This window comes from Equus przewalskii, chromosome 2, assembly GCF_037783145.1.
Source record: "Equus przewalskii isolate Varuska chromosome 2, EquPr2, whole genome shotgun sequence".
Lineage (NCBI taxonomy): Eukaryota > Metazoa > Chordata > Mammalia > Perissodactyla > Equidae > Equus > Equus przewalskii.
Window position 1 is genome coordinate 120,561,859 of NC_091832.1, and position 19,999 is coordinate 120,581,857.

Genomic DNA, 19,999 nt, shown 5'->3' on the forward strand with positions numbered 1-19,999 from the left:
CCAATTAGGCAGTTATTGCATTAGTCCAGGAGAATGATAATGATGCTTTCTGAGAGGTCATTACAATAGAGACAAGACATGAAAAGATTTAAGACGTATGTTGGTGACTTGGCTGACGGGATGTGCCTAGATATTGAATGGGGCGGTGAAGATGAGGGTGCAAAGAAACAAGCATGACTTCTGGGGCTGGATGGATGGTGGGGCCACCTAGTGAGATAGGAACCTTCACAGAAAGAACAGCTTTGGGGGCAGGTGGAGAATGAAAGGGGCTTGTTTATACAGAGGATTGTGAGATGTCTTTGAGACATCCAGATGCGTCATTTATATGGGGGAAGATAGTAGCCCCTTGCTAGTTCTCCGGAGCCACCAGCAGCTGTGGTAGAACCATGGGCAGGTCTCAGGGAGGGTGAAGTCCAGAGGCTGCTGCAGGCGAGGAAAGGAAGGCACAGGGTTTTCAGCATCAACCTCGTTCTTCCTGAGGCCGTGAGAGTGCTGCTTCCACTAGGTATGCGTGGGGCAGACTGCCTTCCTGCGACGTCCGAGGACACGGAGCTGGCCGACAGCAGAGGAGTCTGCTCCCCTCCAGACGTGCAGACGTGCAGCCTGAAAAGAACACTGTGTATCTTCACAGGCAAGGATGAAGAGAGCCTGAAGCTGGAAAGAGGAAATAATAACAGACCTTAGGGAGGCCAGCTGCTAGAAACAAGACAAACAAGCAGAGCAACGAGGACAAGCTATAGTTCATGAACTAAAACGAAAGATAAAATCACTTAACTAAGGCATGAAAATCACGAGACTAAATGTATGATTTTTAAATTTAAAACTCCAATTCTTGAAAGAAATGTCACTCTTGAGAAGCGAAGAAATCCATCAAAACATAAATGTAGAAAACGCCTTCTGGATCATGAGGGGAAAACGACAGAGGGTTGGAGAGGTCTAGGTGAGAGATGCAATATTCCCTTGAATGACCAAGAACTTACTGTACAGAGAAATGTTCTGTTTACCTTTACCTCTTTTACTTCTTGACAGCACTCCCTGCTGGAAAGGAGATGCATGCCTGCTAGACATCTAACCATAACTGAAACAGTCAGCAGGGCACCTCCCACAGGCACCAGTCGCCTTAATTAAAATGAGGCAATTCATGAAGCATCACCTTGCACACACATGATGTGTCCTCAACCAGCTTCAGCTCCTTCCTGCCTTAGGAGGCAACTGCTTGTCCCTTACTTTTACCATTTGAGAGGTTATATATTCATTAATTATCCTCTTTGCTAAACAGTCTTATAAAACTAAATGTATCCACATGGTGTTTTCCCTTTCTGAGTCATCCCTTACAATAAAAAGCAATTTCTTTCTTTCTATCATTGCTGCTATTAAGGGAAGAAAGCACAAGCTTCTAGAATATATATTTTTATTTATTTTATTTTTTTTTTAAGTTTTTTTAAAGATTTTATTTTTTCCTTTTTCTCCCCAAAGCCCCCCGGTACACAGTTGTATATTCTTTGTTGTGGGTTCTTCTAGTTGTGGCATGTGGGACGCTGCCTCAGCGTGGTTCGACGAGCAGTGTCATGTCCGCGCCCAGGATTCAAACCAACGAAACACTGGGCCGCCTGCAGCGGAGTGCGCGAACTTAACCGCTCGGCCACGGGGCCAGCCCCATCTAGAATATATATTTTAACTTATGTTTGCCTTAGGGTATAAATAAATCTACAGTGACACAATATCACACTCTACAAAAATAAGTTGGCGTATGGAAACAATTTCCGTAGTCACTGTTGACATAGAATGTAATGAACAATGCAGACATGTATCTATCTTTCTCTATTAGTAACATCAAAATTTAGTTCAATAGGGTAATGAAGCCTTTGCTGTTGTGATGGTTAATTTTATTTTGTGTCAACTTGACTGGCCCGTGGATGCCCAGACAGTTGGTTAAACATTATTTATGGTTGTGTCTGTGAGGGTGTTTCTGCAAGAGATTAGCATTTGAATTGGTGGATTGAATAAAGCAGATGGCCCTCCCCAATGCAGGTGGGCATCCTTCAATCCACTGATAGCCTGAATTGAACAAAAAAGCAGAGGTAGGTTGAATGTGCTCTCTGCCTAATCACTTAAGTTGGAACATCAGTTTTCTCCACCAGCTTTCTTAGGTGTCCAGCTTGCAGATGTCAAATCAAGGGATTTCTCAGCCTCCATAATTGTGTGAACCAATACCATATATTTTATATATATATAAATGCTCAATAAATATTTGCAGAATCAATGAATTAATAAAGTTTGAGGCAACACCATAATGCCATTGGCTAAAGTGATGAGGAACAGGTCAGATAACCAGAAAAAAATGTTTTCTCCCCCAGGTCAAATATATTTTTATCTGAAAATAAAAGTGCTCAGAAATGGGGCTGTTTCTAGGAAGGCCAAAAATATAAGCATGTAATAGGGAACTGTGCAGGATAATGGGTGTCATAGCTGTATTGGTCAGTATTCTCCAGAGAAACAGAATTAACAGGATATATAGAGACCATTGACTCTAAAATATATATTCCAAATCGACACTTGCTCCAGGAGCTCTAAGTTCATATAATGAGCTGTGTACTTGATGTCCTTGTTTCACTTATTTGTCAGGTATTTAAACATTTTAATGTGCAGTACTGCTCTCTGAGTTTAAGTCTCCACGTCCGGCACAAAAGCAGACTCTTCCTGCGTCATCCAAATACCAGCACAGGGCACTGCATCCACCCAGATGTTGAATTCTGAAAGGAGTCATTCTTGAAGCCTCCGTTTCCCTCTCATCCTCATCTGATCCATCACTACATCCTAATGGTTCTCCTCCCTAAAAGCATCTCCCATCTGTTTACTTCTCTCCATCTCCATTGAAATAATTCTCCAGGATATTGTCACTGATCGACAGGTCCACCACAGCAGCCTCTCCAACTACTTTCTCCAGGTCCAACTTCCCCTCAAATTCCTTCTCCAGTCAGTATCCAGGATGATTATTTTATCGAGATATAATTTACATATAACATTATATTAGTTTCAAGTGTACCACATGATGATTTGATATTTGTGTACATTGCCAAATGATCACAATACATGTACAAGGTGATGTTTCATGAGTTGCCTCATTTTTTTTTTAAAGATTTTATTTTTTCCCTTTTTCTCCCCAAAGCCCCCCGCCATGACATAGTTGTATATTCTTCGTTGTGGGTCCACCTAGTTGTGGCATGTGGGACGGTGCCCCAGCATGGTCCGATGAGCAGTGCCATGTCCGCGCCCAGGACTCAAACCAACGAAACACTGGGCCGCCTGCAGCGGAGCGCGCGAACCCAATCGCTCGGCCACGGGGCCAGCCCCATGAGTTGCCTCATTTTAATTAAGCGACTGGTGCCTGCGGGAGGTGCCCTGCTGACTGTTTCAGTTATGGTTAGATGTCTAGCAGGCACGCATCTCCTTTCCAGCAGGGAGTGCCATCAAGAAGTAAAAGAGGTAAAGGTAAACAGACAATTTTTTTTCTGCTGAGAACTTTTAAGATCTACTCTCTTAGCAACTTTCAAATATGGGATACTGTATTGTTAACTATAGTCACCATGCTGTACTTTACAAGTTGATGTTTTTAAAATATGAATCAACTCATGCAGTCTGCTTACAATTTTTCAATGTTTTCCCAATATATTTAAGAAAATAAATAAAAGAAACTGTAAACCCTGAAAATAACCTCTAGGGTCCTGCAGAATCTTGCTGCTTCTTGCTCTGCCAACCTGGTTCTGTGCAGCTTTGCATTCATGCACCTCGTTCCGGTGACACTTGCTCTCAGTTGCTTGAAGGCATCAACCTTTCTGACTCTTCTCGGTCTTCACTCACACTATTCTCAGGATCCAGAGTGATGTGCCCTCCATTCTCCTTCTGAGCATCCTCTAGGCTTCAGCTTAAATACTGCTTCTTTAAAATAATGTCTTCCATTGTATTCTACAAATCTAGATATGATTATTTTTCTCCGTGGAATTGATCATAATTTGTGTACTTATTATATAACGACTATCTCTTTAATAGGATGAAAAATGGCATCATTGTAGGGCAACTGTAATCTAAGTGTACAGTCGATTAAGTAAGCAAAAATAGCTGAACTTCTTTCCTAAGTCTAGACCATCACATGGCTAAAATAGCTGCTCTTCTCAGACATCCTGCTAAACACACGAGCCAAGGGAAATAATAATAATTTTAATTTAGGTGTAAATAATTTTAAAATATTTTTGTTTTATTCACTTAATATTCTTGAATAGCTATTATGTGCATGACAGGGTAAAACACTGGTAAGTCAAAGATAAACAATGCTTCTTGCAATTATAGTCTTCATGAAATGGGTGGAAAATCAGATACCCTGGTCAACAAGTATTTATCGAATGTCGAGAACTCTCCTAAGTTCTGGAGACACAAAGATGAATAATGCATATCTGGACCAACTATGCATGTTGACTGTAACATGTACGTGTGTTACAAGATACAAGTATGAAAGGTTAAGTCTACTTAGGAAGTATCTACCATGACCTGTGTGAAGAAATGAGGGAAGCTGCTAGGAGGGGTGAGCTCCCAAAGGGTGGATAGAGAATCTTACAGGGAAGGAAACCCGGCAGAGTGCTCCAGGCAGAGCAATAAGCACGTGCAAATTGTGCAGACTTATTTCCAGGTTCCTACAGACAAGGACAATAACATCACTTATGAACCATGCTTTCCTAGTTTGTCATACACTGTAGAGAAAAATAATTTTCTACTAGACTAGAGAAGAGTAATCTTACATATTCTAGATTCATGCTGTTTCAAAAATCAATTAAAATATATGCTTTCAAAGATAAAAAGCCAACTGCAATCATATCTTTCCACACCGGCTGGCTCAACATTTCAGACCTCAATATATCAACAGCGCTGTGCTTTTAAAAGGATAAGTTATGTCAACATACGGCAAGACATGAAATCTGCTGGCTGGCCGGCAGTGTCAGCCTCCCCTCCTTCCTGGCCGGTCCCGCTGTGGAGATGCTGGGCCTGCAGTTCCTGGAACAGAGGGAGGAAGCGACTGTCATGCTGCCGGCAGACTGGCAGTTGCCTGAAGCTCTTTCCTCTTTTCCACCCTCTTGCCCAGGAAGGAAACTGAGGCAGAAATTCTCTTGACTCTCTCCCCTGGTGCGACTGTCAGAGGATCTTAAAACTTAAAAGTAACAATTTGGGACTAAAATAGTCCCCTCAACAGACCTGCTTTATGGCGACTAGGTAGAATGAATATATGAGATTGTTAAGGATTTGTCCTCTTTTCTTTTCATCTTTAAACATGCTCTACATGAATGAAGAATGTGGAAGTGGGTAGTCCCATAGGAGCACGTAAAATATTGGAAGTCCTGAGTCCCTATTTCATAGTTTAGTGCAGGCAAGTCACATGTCCTCACAGCACTGAATGAGCCGGGTTCAGCCTCCAGCTCCCGGCCGCTCCGCCGTTCCAACTCCCCCTTTTCTCCCTCCTTGTCGCCCAGCTTTGGGAAAATACCCACCTCACGTGCCCTGAGCTTGCTAAACGGGAAAGGAGCAACGGCTGTTTCTAAGGGTCTTGAGAAGTTGAATGTGTACTAAACGAGCCCAGGCTGACGAAGAACCGGGAGGCCCGGGAACCCCAGGTCTGAACTCGCCGTGACCGGGAACTCACTCCGCTCCCCTGGTTCTCAGTTTCTCGTCCGTAAACTGGAGAAACTACATGCGGTCGAAGCTTTGCCATGAAGTTTAAATAAGTTTATATATTTGACAATTTCTTAAGGAACATAAAGAGCACGAAGGCTTCTATGAAAATCAAAGATGGACACAACCCCACCGACCCCTCAGAGCTGCCCTCAGATGCGTCCGCCGGCCTTGCCTCTCCAAGGACAAGGCGACGATCAGCCTGATTCTCCTCTGGTGGTTCTCAAAATGCGAGTTCACACCGCCCGGCGGACACGTGGAGCACAGACTCCGCGCTCTGAGGAACAGAGTCTGGAGCCAGGAACCGGCGCAGGAAGAGGTGTGGGGAGAGAAGAGAGTAGAAGATTTGAAAGGCGAGATGAGACTGTCCTCAAGTAGAAACGGGAGAAGTGTGAAAACCCTGCTGCCTCTTCCAGAATCTGTAAGAGAGAAACTTGAAACACAGTCGGGCATCAGCCTCTGTTGCTGTCCAGTCACAGGGTAACTGCTCAGCCCGTCTCCAACTGCAAGAGCAGAAGACGTTGATGAGACGTTTCAAGCTCCCTTCCCATCACCAGACCACCTTCTTGTAGTCCATTATAAATTAGCACTTTTATATATTTTGTCCACATCATGAATAGCATACTTTTATTACATTTTTGTGTTAATTTGCTGGATGTGTACCTTTAAAGTAGCCCACATTTTTTAGCCATATTTTGGCATTCCTTCCCATTCTAGTAAAACAAAAGCCTCAAAAACATGACTTGGTCCAAATAATCATAATATGTGACAATTTCTTTTAAAAATAATCTTATTGAAATTGCTCTTGATTGTTTAGATATCTGAAATATTGGTAAATAAATCTACTTCTACTGTTTTTGTAAACCATAGAAATTGTTTTCTGGCTGTTTTCTATTTTAATTCTCTTTCTCTGACCTAATGAGCCATACCAGCTCTGCTCCCACCTAAGTGTGATGACAAAGAAGCCTTTTGCCTTAATCAAAGGGGCCAGTCTTCAGTCTCATCTCAAGTGACAGATTCAACTGGATTTTTGAGTTGCATAACAACCAGGAGGAATCTATCATCTTGCTCAGCAGCAAGCTTTCTGTGTGCTTGTCATTATTTCTGCTGCATGAGAATTTCCATGGGAAACAGTGTTTGTGAGGAAAACCATATATAACCTAAGAGAGGTTCAGCTGATGGAAATGGACATCCTGGTCTGTGCAAACCTCACTGAAAGCAATTCTGCAGGTATCCAGACCTCTCCAGAAATCCCCATTTTCTGGGACCCTGCGTGGCATTTTGCCTCCCACTTTGTTGGAAGGAAGCTGTGTAGTCTGTCGCCCTCAGCCTCTCAAACACTGTGTCAGTCTGCTCTGACTGCCACCCCGGGGTCATCAGGGCCAGCTTCTTCAGAGGCCTCTCCACTTGGTGTGCTGGTGGCTGCAGCCATCTGTCTTCTCATGGTCTTCCCTCCACATGTCTGTGTTCTAATTGCCCCTTCTTTTAAGAACACCAGTCATGTTGGTTTAGGCCCCACCCGAATGACCTCTTTTTAACTTAATTGCCTCTTTAAAGACCCTGTCTCTGGACACGGTCGCATGCTGAGGTGCTGGGCATTAGGACTTCAAGGTACGAACTTGGGGGAGTGATGTCAGCAAAATGAACAAGTAAGATGTCCCTTGTCATTCCATGCTCAACAACGACAACCTGGCATCCATGCTGGAAAAAGTACTTTCGTGGCAGCTGAGCGATCCAGGCGGGAGATTGCAAAACCCTGGTGCAGTCCAAGAACAAAGAGGGACCTTTTGAGAAGACAGGCCTGCACCCGGGCAGCTGACTCGCCACCATGGTCCTGCCCAGAGACCCAGAAACAGCCCCGTAACCCTGAGGATTGGCTACAGCCCCTTTGGGTTTTGGTTCTGTAACCAGCGCCATACACCACGGGGCCCAGGAGGAGTGTTGCCTCCGCGAGTCGGGTAATAGACACACAGACCTCATCCACCATGGCCCCTGCAGTGTCCCGTGAACTGGCTCAGACACCCACTGATTTAGATGGTCTCCCACTGACCAGAGGGCCTTTGTGGAAGTCTGGGAGCCCAGTAGCAAAGCTCCAGCACACTTTGGAGCAAAAGCACCCTGAGATGGAAGGCCCTGGAGAGAGTTAGAGGAACAGCTTGAGTTCACCTGCAGCTCCGCTCCCCAAGGCGCAGAGCTCAGTGCCAGGAGTGCCCTTCTTAGCCATGGTTTCTCCTGGAGGGTGAGGGTGACAGGGAATGGTGACCCGAGCTGTGCAGTCAGAGGCCATTCCTCTCCCTCCATCCTGAAGGCCATGTCCTGAGCTACAGACGAGGGGCCGCCAGCGGCTGGGGAACTCAGGAAGGCTCCAAGTGGAACATGTCAAAGGGATGTGGGTCCTCCTAACCCATCATGAACACCATTGGAGGCCAGCCCATGGGCCACTGGGGACACCTGGCCTGCAGGTCCCCCAACTGGCCCAGTTGTGAGATGACTATGTTCCGGGGATCTCACATGTGCGCTGGTGACTGTAGTCAGCAATGCTGGGGTGTACACTGGAAGGTCGCTGAGTCCAATCTGAGATGGACTCACCACAGAACAATGTAACTATGTGTGAGGCGATGGAGTTGTTAACTACCCTATTGTGGTTGTCATCTCACGATATATACGTGTATCAAATCATCACACTGTACACATTCAACTTACACGAGTTATATGTCAGTCATATCTCAACAAAGCTGAAAAAAAAAAAGAAATAAAAGGCATTGGTAAACCAAAAAGAAAAGAAATTTGGGGGACACAATTCAGTCTGTAATAAGCCCCTATAAGTTTTTATCTCTACCCACGATCCTGTAACATCAGTCTTTATTCCTCTTACCTTAATGTGCTTCCTTTTCTAATCTCATCTCTTCTTCCTTTTTGTGGCTTCCTTTCTTTGGCTTCAGATCACTGTGGGCCTAAAATCTTACAGTGCTCTCAAAGTCTACGTTTCCAACGGGAAAACCAAGTGCCATGGAAAATGAATCATGACCAACGAAATGTAGAGAGGTGGGCACACACAGGTGTGCAGGCACACACGCACAGAAATACTTTCCACATCTGTGTACACACACATGGATTTCTTCATTGGTTTGGGCTGACACTATTGCCCACATGCACCTGCTAAGCTAATGTTAATTGGATGCACATTAGCTGGATTTGGCAACACAAACACCATGTGCCCATATCTTCGTCTAATGCTAAAATCACGTGCTGACAAAATTCAATTCATCTTTTGGACTATCCTGCACTTTTCTAGTAAGTATTACTACTTAGCTCTTGTATTCTCACTTGGGACTGAAATATTAAGCATAGTTTTTGGAACTTAAGCAGACAAGCCCAACCTAAATAGCCCATGAAGTTGTGCTTTAAATTTCGATGCTTTTATTAAAATTTTTCCATATTTTGCTCTTGAGAATACTTAATTTCCTAAGATACGGTTGGAATAAGCATGCCTGTAATGCTGACTTGCAGAAATAGAGAGGTCCCTTTGAGAACACCTGTGCAGACACGGTGTGAAGAGGTGGTGGGTGTGGTCCGGGGATGTTTCTTCAAAGCATACGTCAAAACCAGAAGTTCCCATCTCACGGAGTTGACCACTTCCAGTTCAGACATTCAGAAAGAATAAATCCTGCCCTGAAGAAGATGACTCCTAGATGATTTTTACAGTTGGCAGTATTTTATTTAATGTCCTAGACTGATTTTTTTCTATGACCTAAACCTCAAAATCCTCCATCCTGCACTAATTTCCTTTGATAGATCCGAACAACCGCAGGCATCCGGTCTGACCTGCACAGGATACAAAATCACAGAACTTTTTCCTCTGTGATTCACAAAGAAAAGGTGCCCCGGGCGGCCCTGTGGCGCAGCGGTTGGGTTCCTGAGATCCGCCTGGGAGGCCCGGGTTCCCTGGTTCGGATCCTGGGTGTGGATGTAGCACCGCTTGGCAAAAGCCATGCTGTGGGAGGCGTCCCACGTTTGGGGTGGAGGAGGATGGGCATGGATGTTGGCTCTAGCCGGTCTTCCTTAGCAAAAGGAGGAGGATTGGCAGCAGTTAGCTCAGTGTTAATCTTCCTCAAAGAAAAAAAAAAGAAAAAAGAAAAGGTGTCCCAAGTTTATCCTCACAATGAGACATATGATGTCTATTTCCATCGGCTTATGTGAGTATAGCGGGTTCTTAGCTGCTGGAAACAGGAATGTACCTGTAAGAACTGCTTGTCCCGCCTGCCTTCCTCCTCCTGCCGGTAAGTTCCTGCGCCTAGAACAGCGGTGGCCACAACTGTCCGTGCTGCGATGGAAAACAAATCCCGTTGCCTCCGAAGCAGGACCAGTCTGTTGGCTCCATGGAACTGACGGGTGACAGATGTCCGCCGTCTCCACCCAGGCTCCTGCCTCGCCTGCAATCCCAGGCGCTTCAGGGCGTCTGCCCCAAGCCTCGCCTGCTGGGCGGTTGCCGCCTGTCTGTGCTGGCGCCGCCGTCCCCCACCCACGAGACGGGGCTGCTCACAGCCGCTGCACCTGTGGTTGCTCCGGGTCTGCGCTCCCCGTGCTCCTCTCCGGAGCATGTTGTGAGGAGCACTGCGATTCCGCGATTTGGGCGTTTCACAAACCAGTGCAGTTTGCTCCAACCGAGACTCCAACCGAGGCACCTTTTCTTTGTGAATCACAGAGGAAAAAGTTCTGTGATTGTGAATTTGCGTCAAACCTGGGGTCCTGAAAGTTTGATGTCTGAAATAACCACAAGGTTTTGTGGGTAGAGACCAAAAGTAACATTAAAATGTATTTTATGGAAATAAATAAATGAAATATATTACAGCAGTGTTTCACTGTAAAAAACCTTTCATTTAGTCTTTTAGGTTTTTCCTAAAAATCTTCAAATAAGTTCCTAAGTGTTTTATAATAAAGTACTTGTGGCCCTATACATATGAATTAGAAATTACCGGAAACCTCTGTTCCAGATGTGTTTTAATTTAATTTAACTCTCCATCTGCGTTCTGCTTTTCCCACGTTCTGGACTTCTTCCATGTCGACCACTGGAAGTCACGTTCAAGGACTCTGACGGCCTTTGCAGGTCTTCAGCTGTTGTTGGAAAACAATTTCACACACAGGGAGTTTGTGGTCGGTGTGTGCGAAAGCGTTCAAATAAGCTTTCAGGCACATTGTCTGATACCGTATTGAACATAGTAGCCTCACCATGTTCACACTGTCATAGTTCTTTTTTGCCCATTTTAACATTTATTCTGAATAAAATTTAATGCTTTCATGAATCCAAAATAATATATTGATTATATTGTTGGTGCACTCATACTCTTTATCTAAATCTGTTTGCCCAGAGAAAGGAAATACAGTAAATATCAGGCTCGTTTTATATGCACACGCCCATTTTAAACTTGCAGGACGCGTGATACCACTAATTAGTGGCTGAGTAGCATCACGGACACTTAACCAACTATATGTCTTTTAGTTTCTTTCTTTTTGTATTCACATTCATCAGTTTGTTTAAAAATATCTGATCACTGATTATGTGTGAAGCCCAGTCTCTGTGCCTGAAATGCATCAAACAAAACAAGCAGAAAACTCATGCTCGTCTGTTTTCTAGCGTGAGGAGACTCAATGTCAAGAATACACACGGCATGGAACAAAATAGAGAGTTGCTGAGGGTTTGGGGAGCTGGAAGGGCAGAGCGCAGTTTTAAATAGGTTGATCAGCAGAGGATTCACAGAAAAAGTGACAATTGTGCAAAGGCTTCAAGGAGACCAGGGTGTTGGCACCCGGGAATAACTGAGGGAAGAGCGTTCCAGAGGGAGGGCGAGGAGGGTGGCCTGGCAGGGGCTTGCCTGCCCTGTTGGAGGAGTAAGTAGTGTGACGTTCACACTCTCAAGAATGAAGAAGTCGGTAGAGCCATTTCATCCCGTCTGACAGCCCCTGAGCCCACAGCTGGTGTGCCTGGACTCATCCTTGCTTATAACACGCGCGTCAGCTCTCATAATCATTATTTTCAATTTTGCTTACACATGTTTGTGTTTACTACATTTCTATGCATTTTTAATTTACTTTTTAATTTTTTCCATTATATTCTAAGCTTCTTCAGGATAAAGAATTGGTCCTCTATTATTTTTTTCTATACTGTTTTCTAGGCCCAAACATCATTCAATAAATGTTGTTAACTGTAAGCAGAAAACAAAAAGACTTAAGAATCTCAATTTTAAACTCTGACTTAGTTCTGTGAATCTCAGTGGTCAAGTATTCTGGTGTTTGCCTCAGTTTCCTAAAGTGCAATTGAAAACCAATTAATTATTTTTAAGTATGTGAATGTATAAAGGTAAGTTAAAATAAAATATGGCTCTTACTAGTATTCCACAAATGTTAATAAGAAATAGGAGAGATAAAATGCAGAAATATGAACACAGTTCTTCAGAAAAAATGTGCAATTTGAAGGGCACTGAGGAAATCAAAAGACTTCCCCTGACGTGGCCAATGACGACATCTGTGAGCGGCTGACCTGGATGGATGTCCAGCTCTGACGGTCAGTGTCCGTCGGCCCTGCAGCAGCCCCAGACGGCATGGCCCTCAGGAAGCTCTGCCTCCACGTGGCCCCACTGCATGCTCGTCTAGTTCTAGAATCATCTCTCTCATGGTTCAACCTCTATCTGAGGCCTTCACTTGCAGTAAAACGACAAGTCCAGGGTGCAAATCATGTGTTTTTGTACCTCTCAGATCCCATGAAGGCCATTTATGTCAGGACATTCTCTGATTTGTATTCTGATCTGCTGTGGGTGAGCCTTAAAATTATTTTGTCTAATATATATTATTCTAAAGTTCTTACTATTTCCAAATTTCCAAAAGAGAGATGAAAATTTAGTAGACAGATCGATGGTGAGAAGTGTTAAATCAGGCATCACAGACTGTTAGCTCCCCTTCCACACACAGCCAGCGGCACAGCCCTCAGTAGCTTTGAGCTGGCTCTGCTGATGACACAGACCTCAGAGCAGGTTCATGTCACTCAGAGACGCACAAAACACCCCCTGTGCAGCTCCTGCTACAAACTGAACACCATCACTCATTTAGCACCTATTTATTCACAGCTATGTAGGAGGGACTGTGCTAGATGGGAACATTAAGATAATTAAGATTCTCTCTGCCTTTTAAGAATTTAAGGCCTAGTGGAGGAGAATAGAGACTGACATTCTACCAGTCAGGGCTTTCCAGGATATTATGGTTCAAAAGTGTGGAAACAGAAGATGACCCATGCTTACCAAACTCATGGGAGCTGCTGCATAGACCAGCAGTGTCAGCCGATTGCTTATTCACAGACTTAAAGTCAGTGATGTCTCCTCAGACTAGCGTGAATACTCGTAATCACCATCCAGAGAAAGCTTTCCCAATACCAGGTTACCAGAGAATCCAGTTAATACTCAGAAGGTTGGCTGGTGAGCAGGGTATCAGAGTAAAGACATCCAAACAGTCTTAAGCTGAACTCAGGCGACCATGACCACCGGCCTAGAGGACCCAGTGGTCAGTGGGCAGCTCCTGGAGACGTAGGGTCTCCGGTACGATTCAGGCGGCACAGGCACAGCCCAGCCCGCTCCTCTCGCCCCAGGCTCTGTGGGGGCTTGTAGACACTTATTTCCTTCAGGCCATTAAAATCCATTTGATTCTGTTTGAGTGCCGCCCATGGGGTGACGTCAGGGGGACTGTGACACGGTGTGCCCTCTGGCCACTCCTCAGGCGGCTGTCCCTGTGCTGCCTCCCCGTTTTTAACAGACTGACTGTTTCTTAGGCAGCCGTGGATTTAACAGTATTGGTAGAAACTTGTGATTTGCCATAAGCTCTTGGAAACTTTTAAATTTTCCAAAAATAAGCTCATTCTTTCCTTCTAGGTTGTAAAAATGATGATAATTGTTGTGGTGACGTTCGCCGTCTGCTGGCTGCCTTACCACGTCTACTTCATCCTCACGGCCGTCTACCAGCAGCTGAACCGCTGGAGGTACATCCAGCAGGTCTACCTGGCCAGCTTCTGGCTGGCCATGAGCTCCACCATGTACAACCCCCTCATCTACTGCTGTCTGAACAAGAGGTAAAAACAGTCACAAACCCTGGTTTCTTGTCACCCTGGCCTTGTTGGAAGCATATAGTGTTGCCCCAGCTTCTTGGTGCAAATTTAAAACGCAAAAGGAAGGGAAAGTTGGAAAATTCACTGAGGAAAGACAGAGCTTGATTTTTTCTAGACTCCTCCGCACTTTATGAAATATTCCACCTTAACAATTACTTCATCAAAACGACATTCGTAGAGGTTCTAACTGGGCAATTTTTATATGGGCCAAATTCTCCTTCCAAACCCTTCAGAATCTTATCTGCCAAAGGAAAGAAACGACCCCATGTCCAAAGTAGGTGAGCTGAAAACGAGCTCAAGTCCTCCAAGAAATGAAGATGCTTCGTGGAAAAGCAGATAGTTCTGTAAGATGGAGACAGGATGGCACGTGGAGTGGGCTCCTTTTTCTGTTTTAAGGACGTCTTGTAAATAGACTTCAGAATGGAAGACGTCTCGTGAGGGTGATGCAGGAGACCTGTCCTCCTTCCTGTACAGCAGGTCAGAGGCTGAGAGGGTGCCGCCCCCGAGGGACTGGTGTGAAGAAAACGAGGTGGTCAGAGGAAAGCTGTTTCTAAGTTGAATTTACAATAAAATTAGGAGTATTTACACCCATATTTAAGACTGGAAAAAAGGTGAAATGTGATTCCTGGGTGAAAACACCTTAGTTGTAGGGTCAGCACGTGGAGGCGTAGGGTCAAGTTTCTTCGGGTCGATAATTCCCTTAATAAACCACTGTGTTTGAGTTATTCTGAGAACAAGGAGAAATGGAACTTCACATAAGTAACTGCAAAGCTACACCCTAAGCTCTCTTCCCACCACACTGGGCCTTCCCTTTGCTAGTACTTAACTCTCACCTTTTTCGTTACTTTCATAAGCCACATAGCAATTCAAGTCACCCCACACAGTACCTGTTTTCTTTCTTTCTTTTTTTTTTTTTTGAGGTAGATTAGCCCTGAGCTAACAACTGCTGCCAATCCTCCTCTTTTTGCTGAGGAAGACTGGCCCTGAGCCAACATCCTTGCCCATCTTCCTCTACTTTATACCTGGGACACCTACCACAGCATGGCTTGCCAAGTGGTGCCGTGTCTGCACCCGGGATCCGAACCAGTGAACCCCGGGCCACAGAAGCGGAATGTGTGAACTTAACCGCTGCGCCACGAGGCTGGCCCAGTACATGTGTTTTTAATCAGCTTCATTTAATGGTTTACAAGGTCAAGGATTGTGCAGTCTCGTATGTAATTAAATAAAAACCATCAAGATTAGCAATTAATTCTAACATTATATGAGACTTTAACTTATAAAAGTGTATTTATTCCTCAAAGATGCTGTTTTGAAATATGTTATTTTTAAGTGCCCTGACCGGCAAGCCTAATTCAGTTACACTTGTGCAAATGTATAATATCATGGGAGAAATGTGCACTGTCTCTTTGGCATATTGACCACCTGACGCTGGGCTTTCCCTGTTTGACAGCTTCTCACTGATGGGAGATTAAGGTTCAATTCACACAAGAAAAACTTGAAACACTACTACCAAAACTATGACACAGATTCTAAGGTTTGACTTCCAGTTATAAAATAAGTCAGTCTTGGAGCTGTAATGTGCACCAAGGGGCTATCCTTAATGATACAGATTTCATATTTGAAAGTGGCAAAGAGAGTAGATCTTAAAAGTCCTCATCACAAGAAAAAACAATTGTAACTGTGTGTAATGGCAGATGTTAATTAGACTTGTAATCATTTCATAATGTATACAAGGAATCCTTATGATATATACCTGAAGCTAATACAATATGTCAGTTATGCCTCAATAAAAAGCAATTCTAAGACTTTGACTAGAAAATTAAAAAACTGAGCTTCCTCCAGTCGGCTTTCTGTGGCGGTTGAAGGAAACTTCCACCTGAAAACCTGACTTTGTCCTGTGGCCCACCTCTCCTCAGATTTCGAGCTGGCTTCAAGAGAGCATTTCGCTGGTGTCCCTTCATTGAAGTCTCCAGCTATGACGAGCTGGAGCTCAAGGCCACCAGGTTCCACCCGACTCGGCACGGCAGCCTGTACACTGTCACCAGGATGGAGTCCATGACTGTGGTTCCTGACCCCGGAGACGCGGACCACGCCACATCCAGTCGGAAGAAGCGGGCGACTCCCAGAGACTCCAACGTCAGCGGCTGCTCCCGCAGAGATTCCAAATCCGCCTCCACCACGTCGAGCTTCGTGGGCTCACCCTGCGCGCCTGTGGGGGCACGGTCCTGACTCCAGTCCTGACGAGGAAGACAGGTGTGAGGCCTTCGTGGCGCCCGCCTCGGCCCCGCTCTCCTCACCGTGTACCAGTCCTGCCTACAGACGCCTGGAAACAGAAGGGCAGTTTTTAGGCAGCTACTTTTCAGCTCAGAAAGGTAGCATAGAAATGCAGCAAAGACCCAGTTAAGACATTTGTCCCCCTAAGAAAAAAGGGCTTTAAGTTTGTTCTTTGAAAACTCTAAATTATTATCTGCAACAAACTGAAAAAAATGTCTGAAAATTACTTGTGTAATGTTCCATTTTTCTGATTTAAAAATTGAATATACGTTTATGACACTAAAATGACATAAGAATTTTTGAAAAGATTAAAGAAATTTTACAATATAATATTGTGAGTGAATATAAACAAAATCTATATAAAACAGAACTTTTCCATCTATAATTATAAACCAGAAAAAAAGTTAAATGACTCATTCTCCCACTACAGTGACAGAAAATTAAACTCAAAGAGTAGGAACAAGTGAAAAACTTTGCTCAAGAAAAATAATTTTGTAAAATGAAAAATTTTAAAGATTTTCTCCCTGAAATGTAACTGAAAAGGAAGTCTAGTCGAATTATGAGGCAGCTATGTACCTACATTCTCTTTATTATTTCCTCTGAGAAAAAGGTTTCAAAATAAAAAAGTAATCATTTACTTTTTCACCATTACACATTCTAAAGTGCCAAGCTAAGAAACAAAGTTAGGACCTTAAAAGAACAAAGAAAATTCTTACAATCCTCTTTGTTTTATTTTTCAAGATACTTAAAAAGAAAAAAAAAATAGGTAGATTTTAAAACCTAAAGATGCCTTCTCAGGAAGAAGGGAGAATCCCATTTGTGTCTGAAACTGGCTGCTGGTTTTTAGGAAAGAGCTAAAGATAGCAATTCCTAGTTATGAAGGCAGACAGGAGCACGGACAGCTCGAGCAAGATGTGTTCACCCCTAAAAACCAAGGAGAAAGAAAGTGAGTCAGCTGTTAGGAAAGAAAGCCAGATGTTACTCTGGGGACGTGTGACCAGTGCCGGGCAACGGGAACCTAACGCCAGCCTCCCACAGAGGGAGCTGCCCCTCCGTCTGCTTGACGCCCAGAAGGTCTGGAAAGAAAGTCACTAATAGCTCCAGAGAAACACCTGTTTTACCACAGGAAAAATGTGCTGGCATTTCTGAAGCCGTGACAAGCACGGGGCATCAGGCAGGGCAGAATCTATCTCCAGACCTCAGTGCTTGTGGACCATCTCTCCTTGACTTAGAAATACTGTCGGTCCTGCTCAAGAAAGCAGAAACCTCCTGAGAATGTGTACGCACAGTACAAACTTCTCCCTTAAAATGTTCGGTTACACTTTTAAAGTTATCCATCTAAAATAACTATCTGTAACACTTCACTGCATCATTATGGCTCCATCAATATGGAGCCAACTGTTTTTGAAGAACAAGATGAAAGCAATTATTCCGGAGAAAAGCATGCCTACTACTGCCACGAGGTTAAATTTTCCGCTCCTCCTCCCTATTTTGGATGTAAAGCCGAAAATATCTAACTGTTACAAAGTGTTAAAAATCTAAACAACCCTGCCATACATGTTTGAGCTGAATTTCTTCTGAATATGTCAATTAATACACACATACAAATGTGCAGACACATGCAAGCATTTTAGTGAATATCACAGCTTCAAAGAACTAAGTTCAAAATTGAAAGCTGAAATAGTAAGTGGTCATTACAGAGTTGCCACAAACAGCTCAAAAAAGTCTGTGAATCTTGTGTGCATGCTTTAGATAAGAAAATTTACTATTACTTAGTATATGATTGTGTGAATATACTCTAAAAGTTCATTCCAAAAAGTGTAAACGTTCCTCATATAATGTGAAAGTGTCAAGAAAAAGCCTAATATTTTAAAGCAAGTGTTATTTTCTTCTTAGATTTAGAATGATTATGGGACTAGCGTTAGTTGATGTTCTGGATATGCGTGACCTTTTTCAGCCGTAGACTATGAATGTGGAGTTTGGCCCTCAGAGTCAATGTATTCAGCCACCAGCAAAACACACTGGAGAAACATAATCCTGGCCTTCACACATGTTAGAGAAACTCAGTAAAATTTACTAAGACATCTAAGGAAAAATATTGCTCCAGCCAGCTGTTCTGTTTTAGTTTTTTATTGGTCGATTTGTTGTGCTTACCAAGTATGATTCCTTCTACCATGACAGAGACACCTAAGACCCAGACAGTGTCGTTTTAATACTTTTTGTGGAAAACTGACTCTTTCACTCAATACTCTTGCCTCTTAAACCAAAACTTATACAGTAGAAGATTTTAAGCTCAAAATTTTGAAAAATAATAATAAAATAAATAAGGACAATATGAAAGAGATAAGATTTTAGTCCTTTTATCTGAATTTTGGCACTGACAATTGTAGACTAATACACATGGAAATCAGCTTCAGGAGGAGTCACTTTAAGTAAAGCTATGCCAGTGTTTTCACACTGGCCAGGCTTTGGAAGAATTTGCCTCCAAAACTCCCTCTACTCTCTGATCCTGAAGTTCAACGTGCATTTTCCTCATTGCTTGCGTGCAAACACTGGCTCAGAATACTAGGCATATGGTTAAAACATCCTAGGTTTTTTCAGATTTATATCAATACCAGAAAAATGCAAAATATTTTGAGAAAAATCTGAAAGACTCAAAAAGTCTTCATTGTTTTAAGTATTCTCTTTTTAAAAGAAAAACAAATAATAAACATTGTGCTTTCATTTTGCATCTAGACAGAGTGTTTTGAAATTACCTGCGTGGGAAAGAATTAAAGCAAGCATGATGATTATAGAATCCAGTCAAACATGTTTATTTTTCAGCAGCTCAGTATGCTGCTGCATTGTTCCATCTCCCAACTTCACTACGGTGACATTTCTGACCCAGCAGCCAAACTAGCATTCTTTTCCACATCCTGCCTATCTCTTGTAAACAGAGACCCAGCCAGCCTCACAGTGTCCTCCACACTCACGGAGCACAGAGGAATACCAAGAAGCTCGGTGTCAACCCTCAGAAGAAAACAAATGTGCAAATCAATGCTGGCCAGCACAGAATTTGTATTCAATTTTCCTTAATGCAGAATTTCATCTGAAAACTTCTGATTAATTTCAGGTAAATTATTTCATCAAATACAAAGGCAGGAGAATTACAACAGTTTTTCACATTTTTAACAGTAACAATTTGAGCCCCCACTTCTTGACAGTGTGTCAAAGGTTAAGGAAATCAAGCATGAGACTGCCATGTTGAATAACAGGGTTGCAATAATTTCCCCTATAGGGCCAAGCAGGAATGGAGAATAGAGCCCAATAGCTCTGTACAAGGTCAGTAATTCTTTGTTGTGAAATATCTTTGTGCAAATTCTGTGTATACAAGAAATAAATGTACATAAAATTTGTAGCTATTGAATAAAGTATTTTCAAGTTGTGGTAACTGTACAGAATAGGTTTGGTAGATTCATACTCTTTGCTTGTGCGGTTATATGTGAATGTTTTGATTTTTCTTTTCTTTCCTTTAAAAACATTAAAAATAACATTAAAAAAAAGCAGCCCTAATATTTCCCTACTGGCCAGCAAAGCACATGCTGTGAAGGGTCCCATCTTGTCTAAACACACACACCCAACCATCCTTCAAAACTATGTTGTGCTTCCTTCTTTATTTTTCCTCATAAAAATATCTAGTTTTCCTAAGTTACCTTGATTCAGAAAAAGCATCTATGGGGAGCAAAGGCATCAAAATATAGAAACGTGTTCTGCCTGGAGAGCAGGAGCAGCGATGGGAATGCAGGGCTGAAGTACACGCAGCTGAGTACCGAGCACAGCACTTAGAGCCCCAGCATCAGGTGAACCAACAGACAGCCC

At 43.3% G+C, this 19,999-nt stretch overlaps 1 protein-coding gene across 1 annotated transcript in view; it reads left to right on the plus strand.

Annotated features, from left to right (window-relative positions):
* Positions 1–19,576, plus strand: part of TACR3 (tachykinin receptor 3) — a 67,193-nt gene extending 47,617 nt beyond the window's left edge. The window contains exons 4-5 of the mRNA XM_008533948.2: positions 13,635–13,831; positions 15,784–19,576. Coding sequence (XP_008532170.1) covers positions 13,635–13,831; positions 15,784–16,096 — 510 coding nt within the window. The 3' untranslated portion in view covers positions 16,097–19,576. The remainder of the gene's footprint in view (positions 1–13,634; positions 13,832–15,783) is intronic.
* Positions 19,577–19,999: the final 423 nt, after the last annotated feature.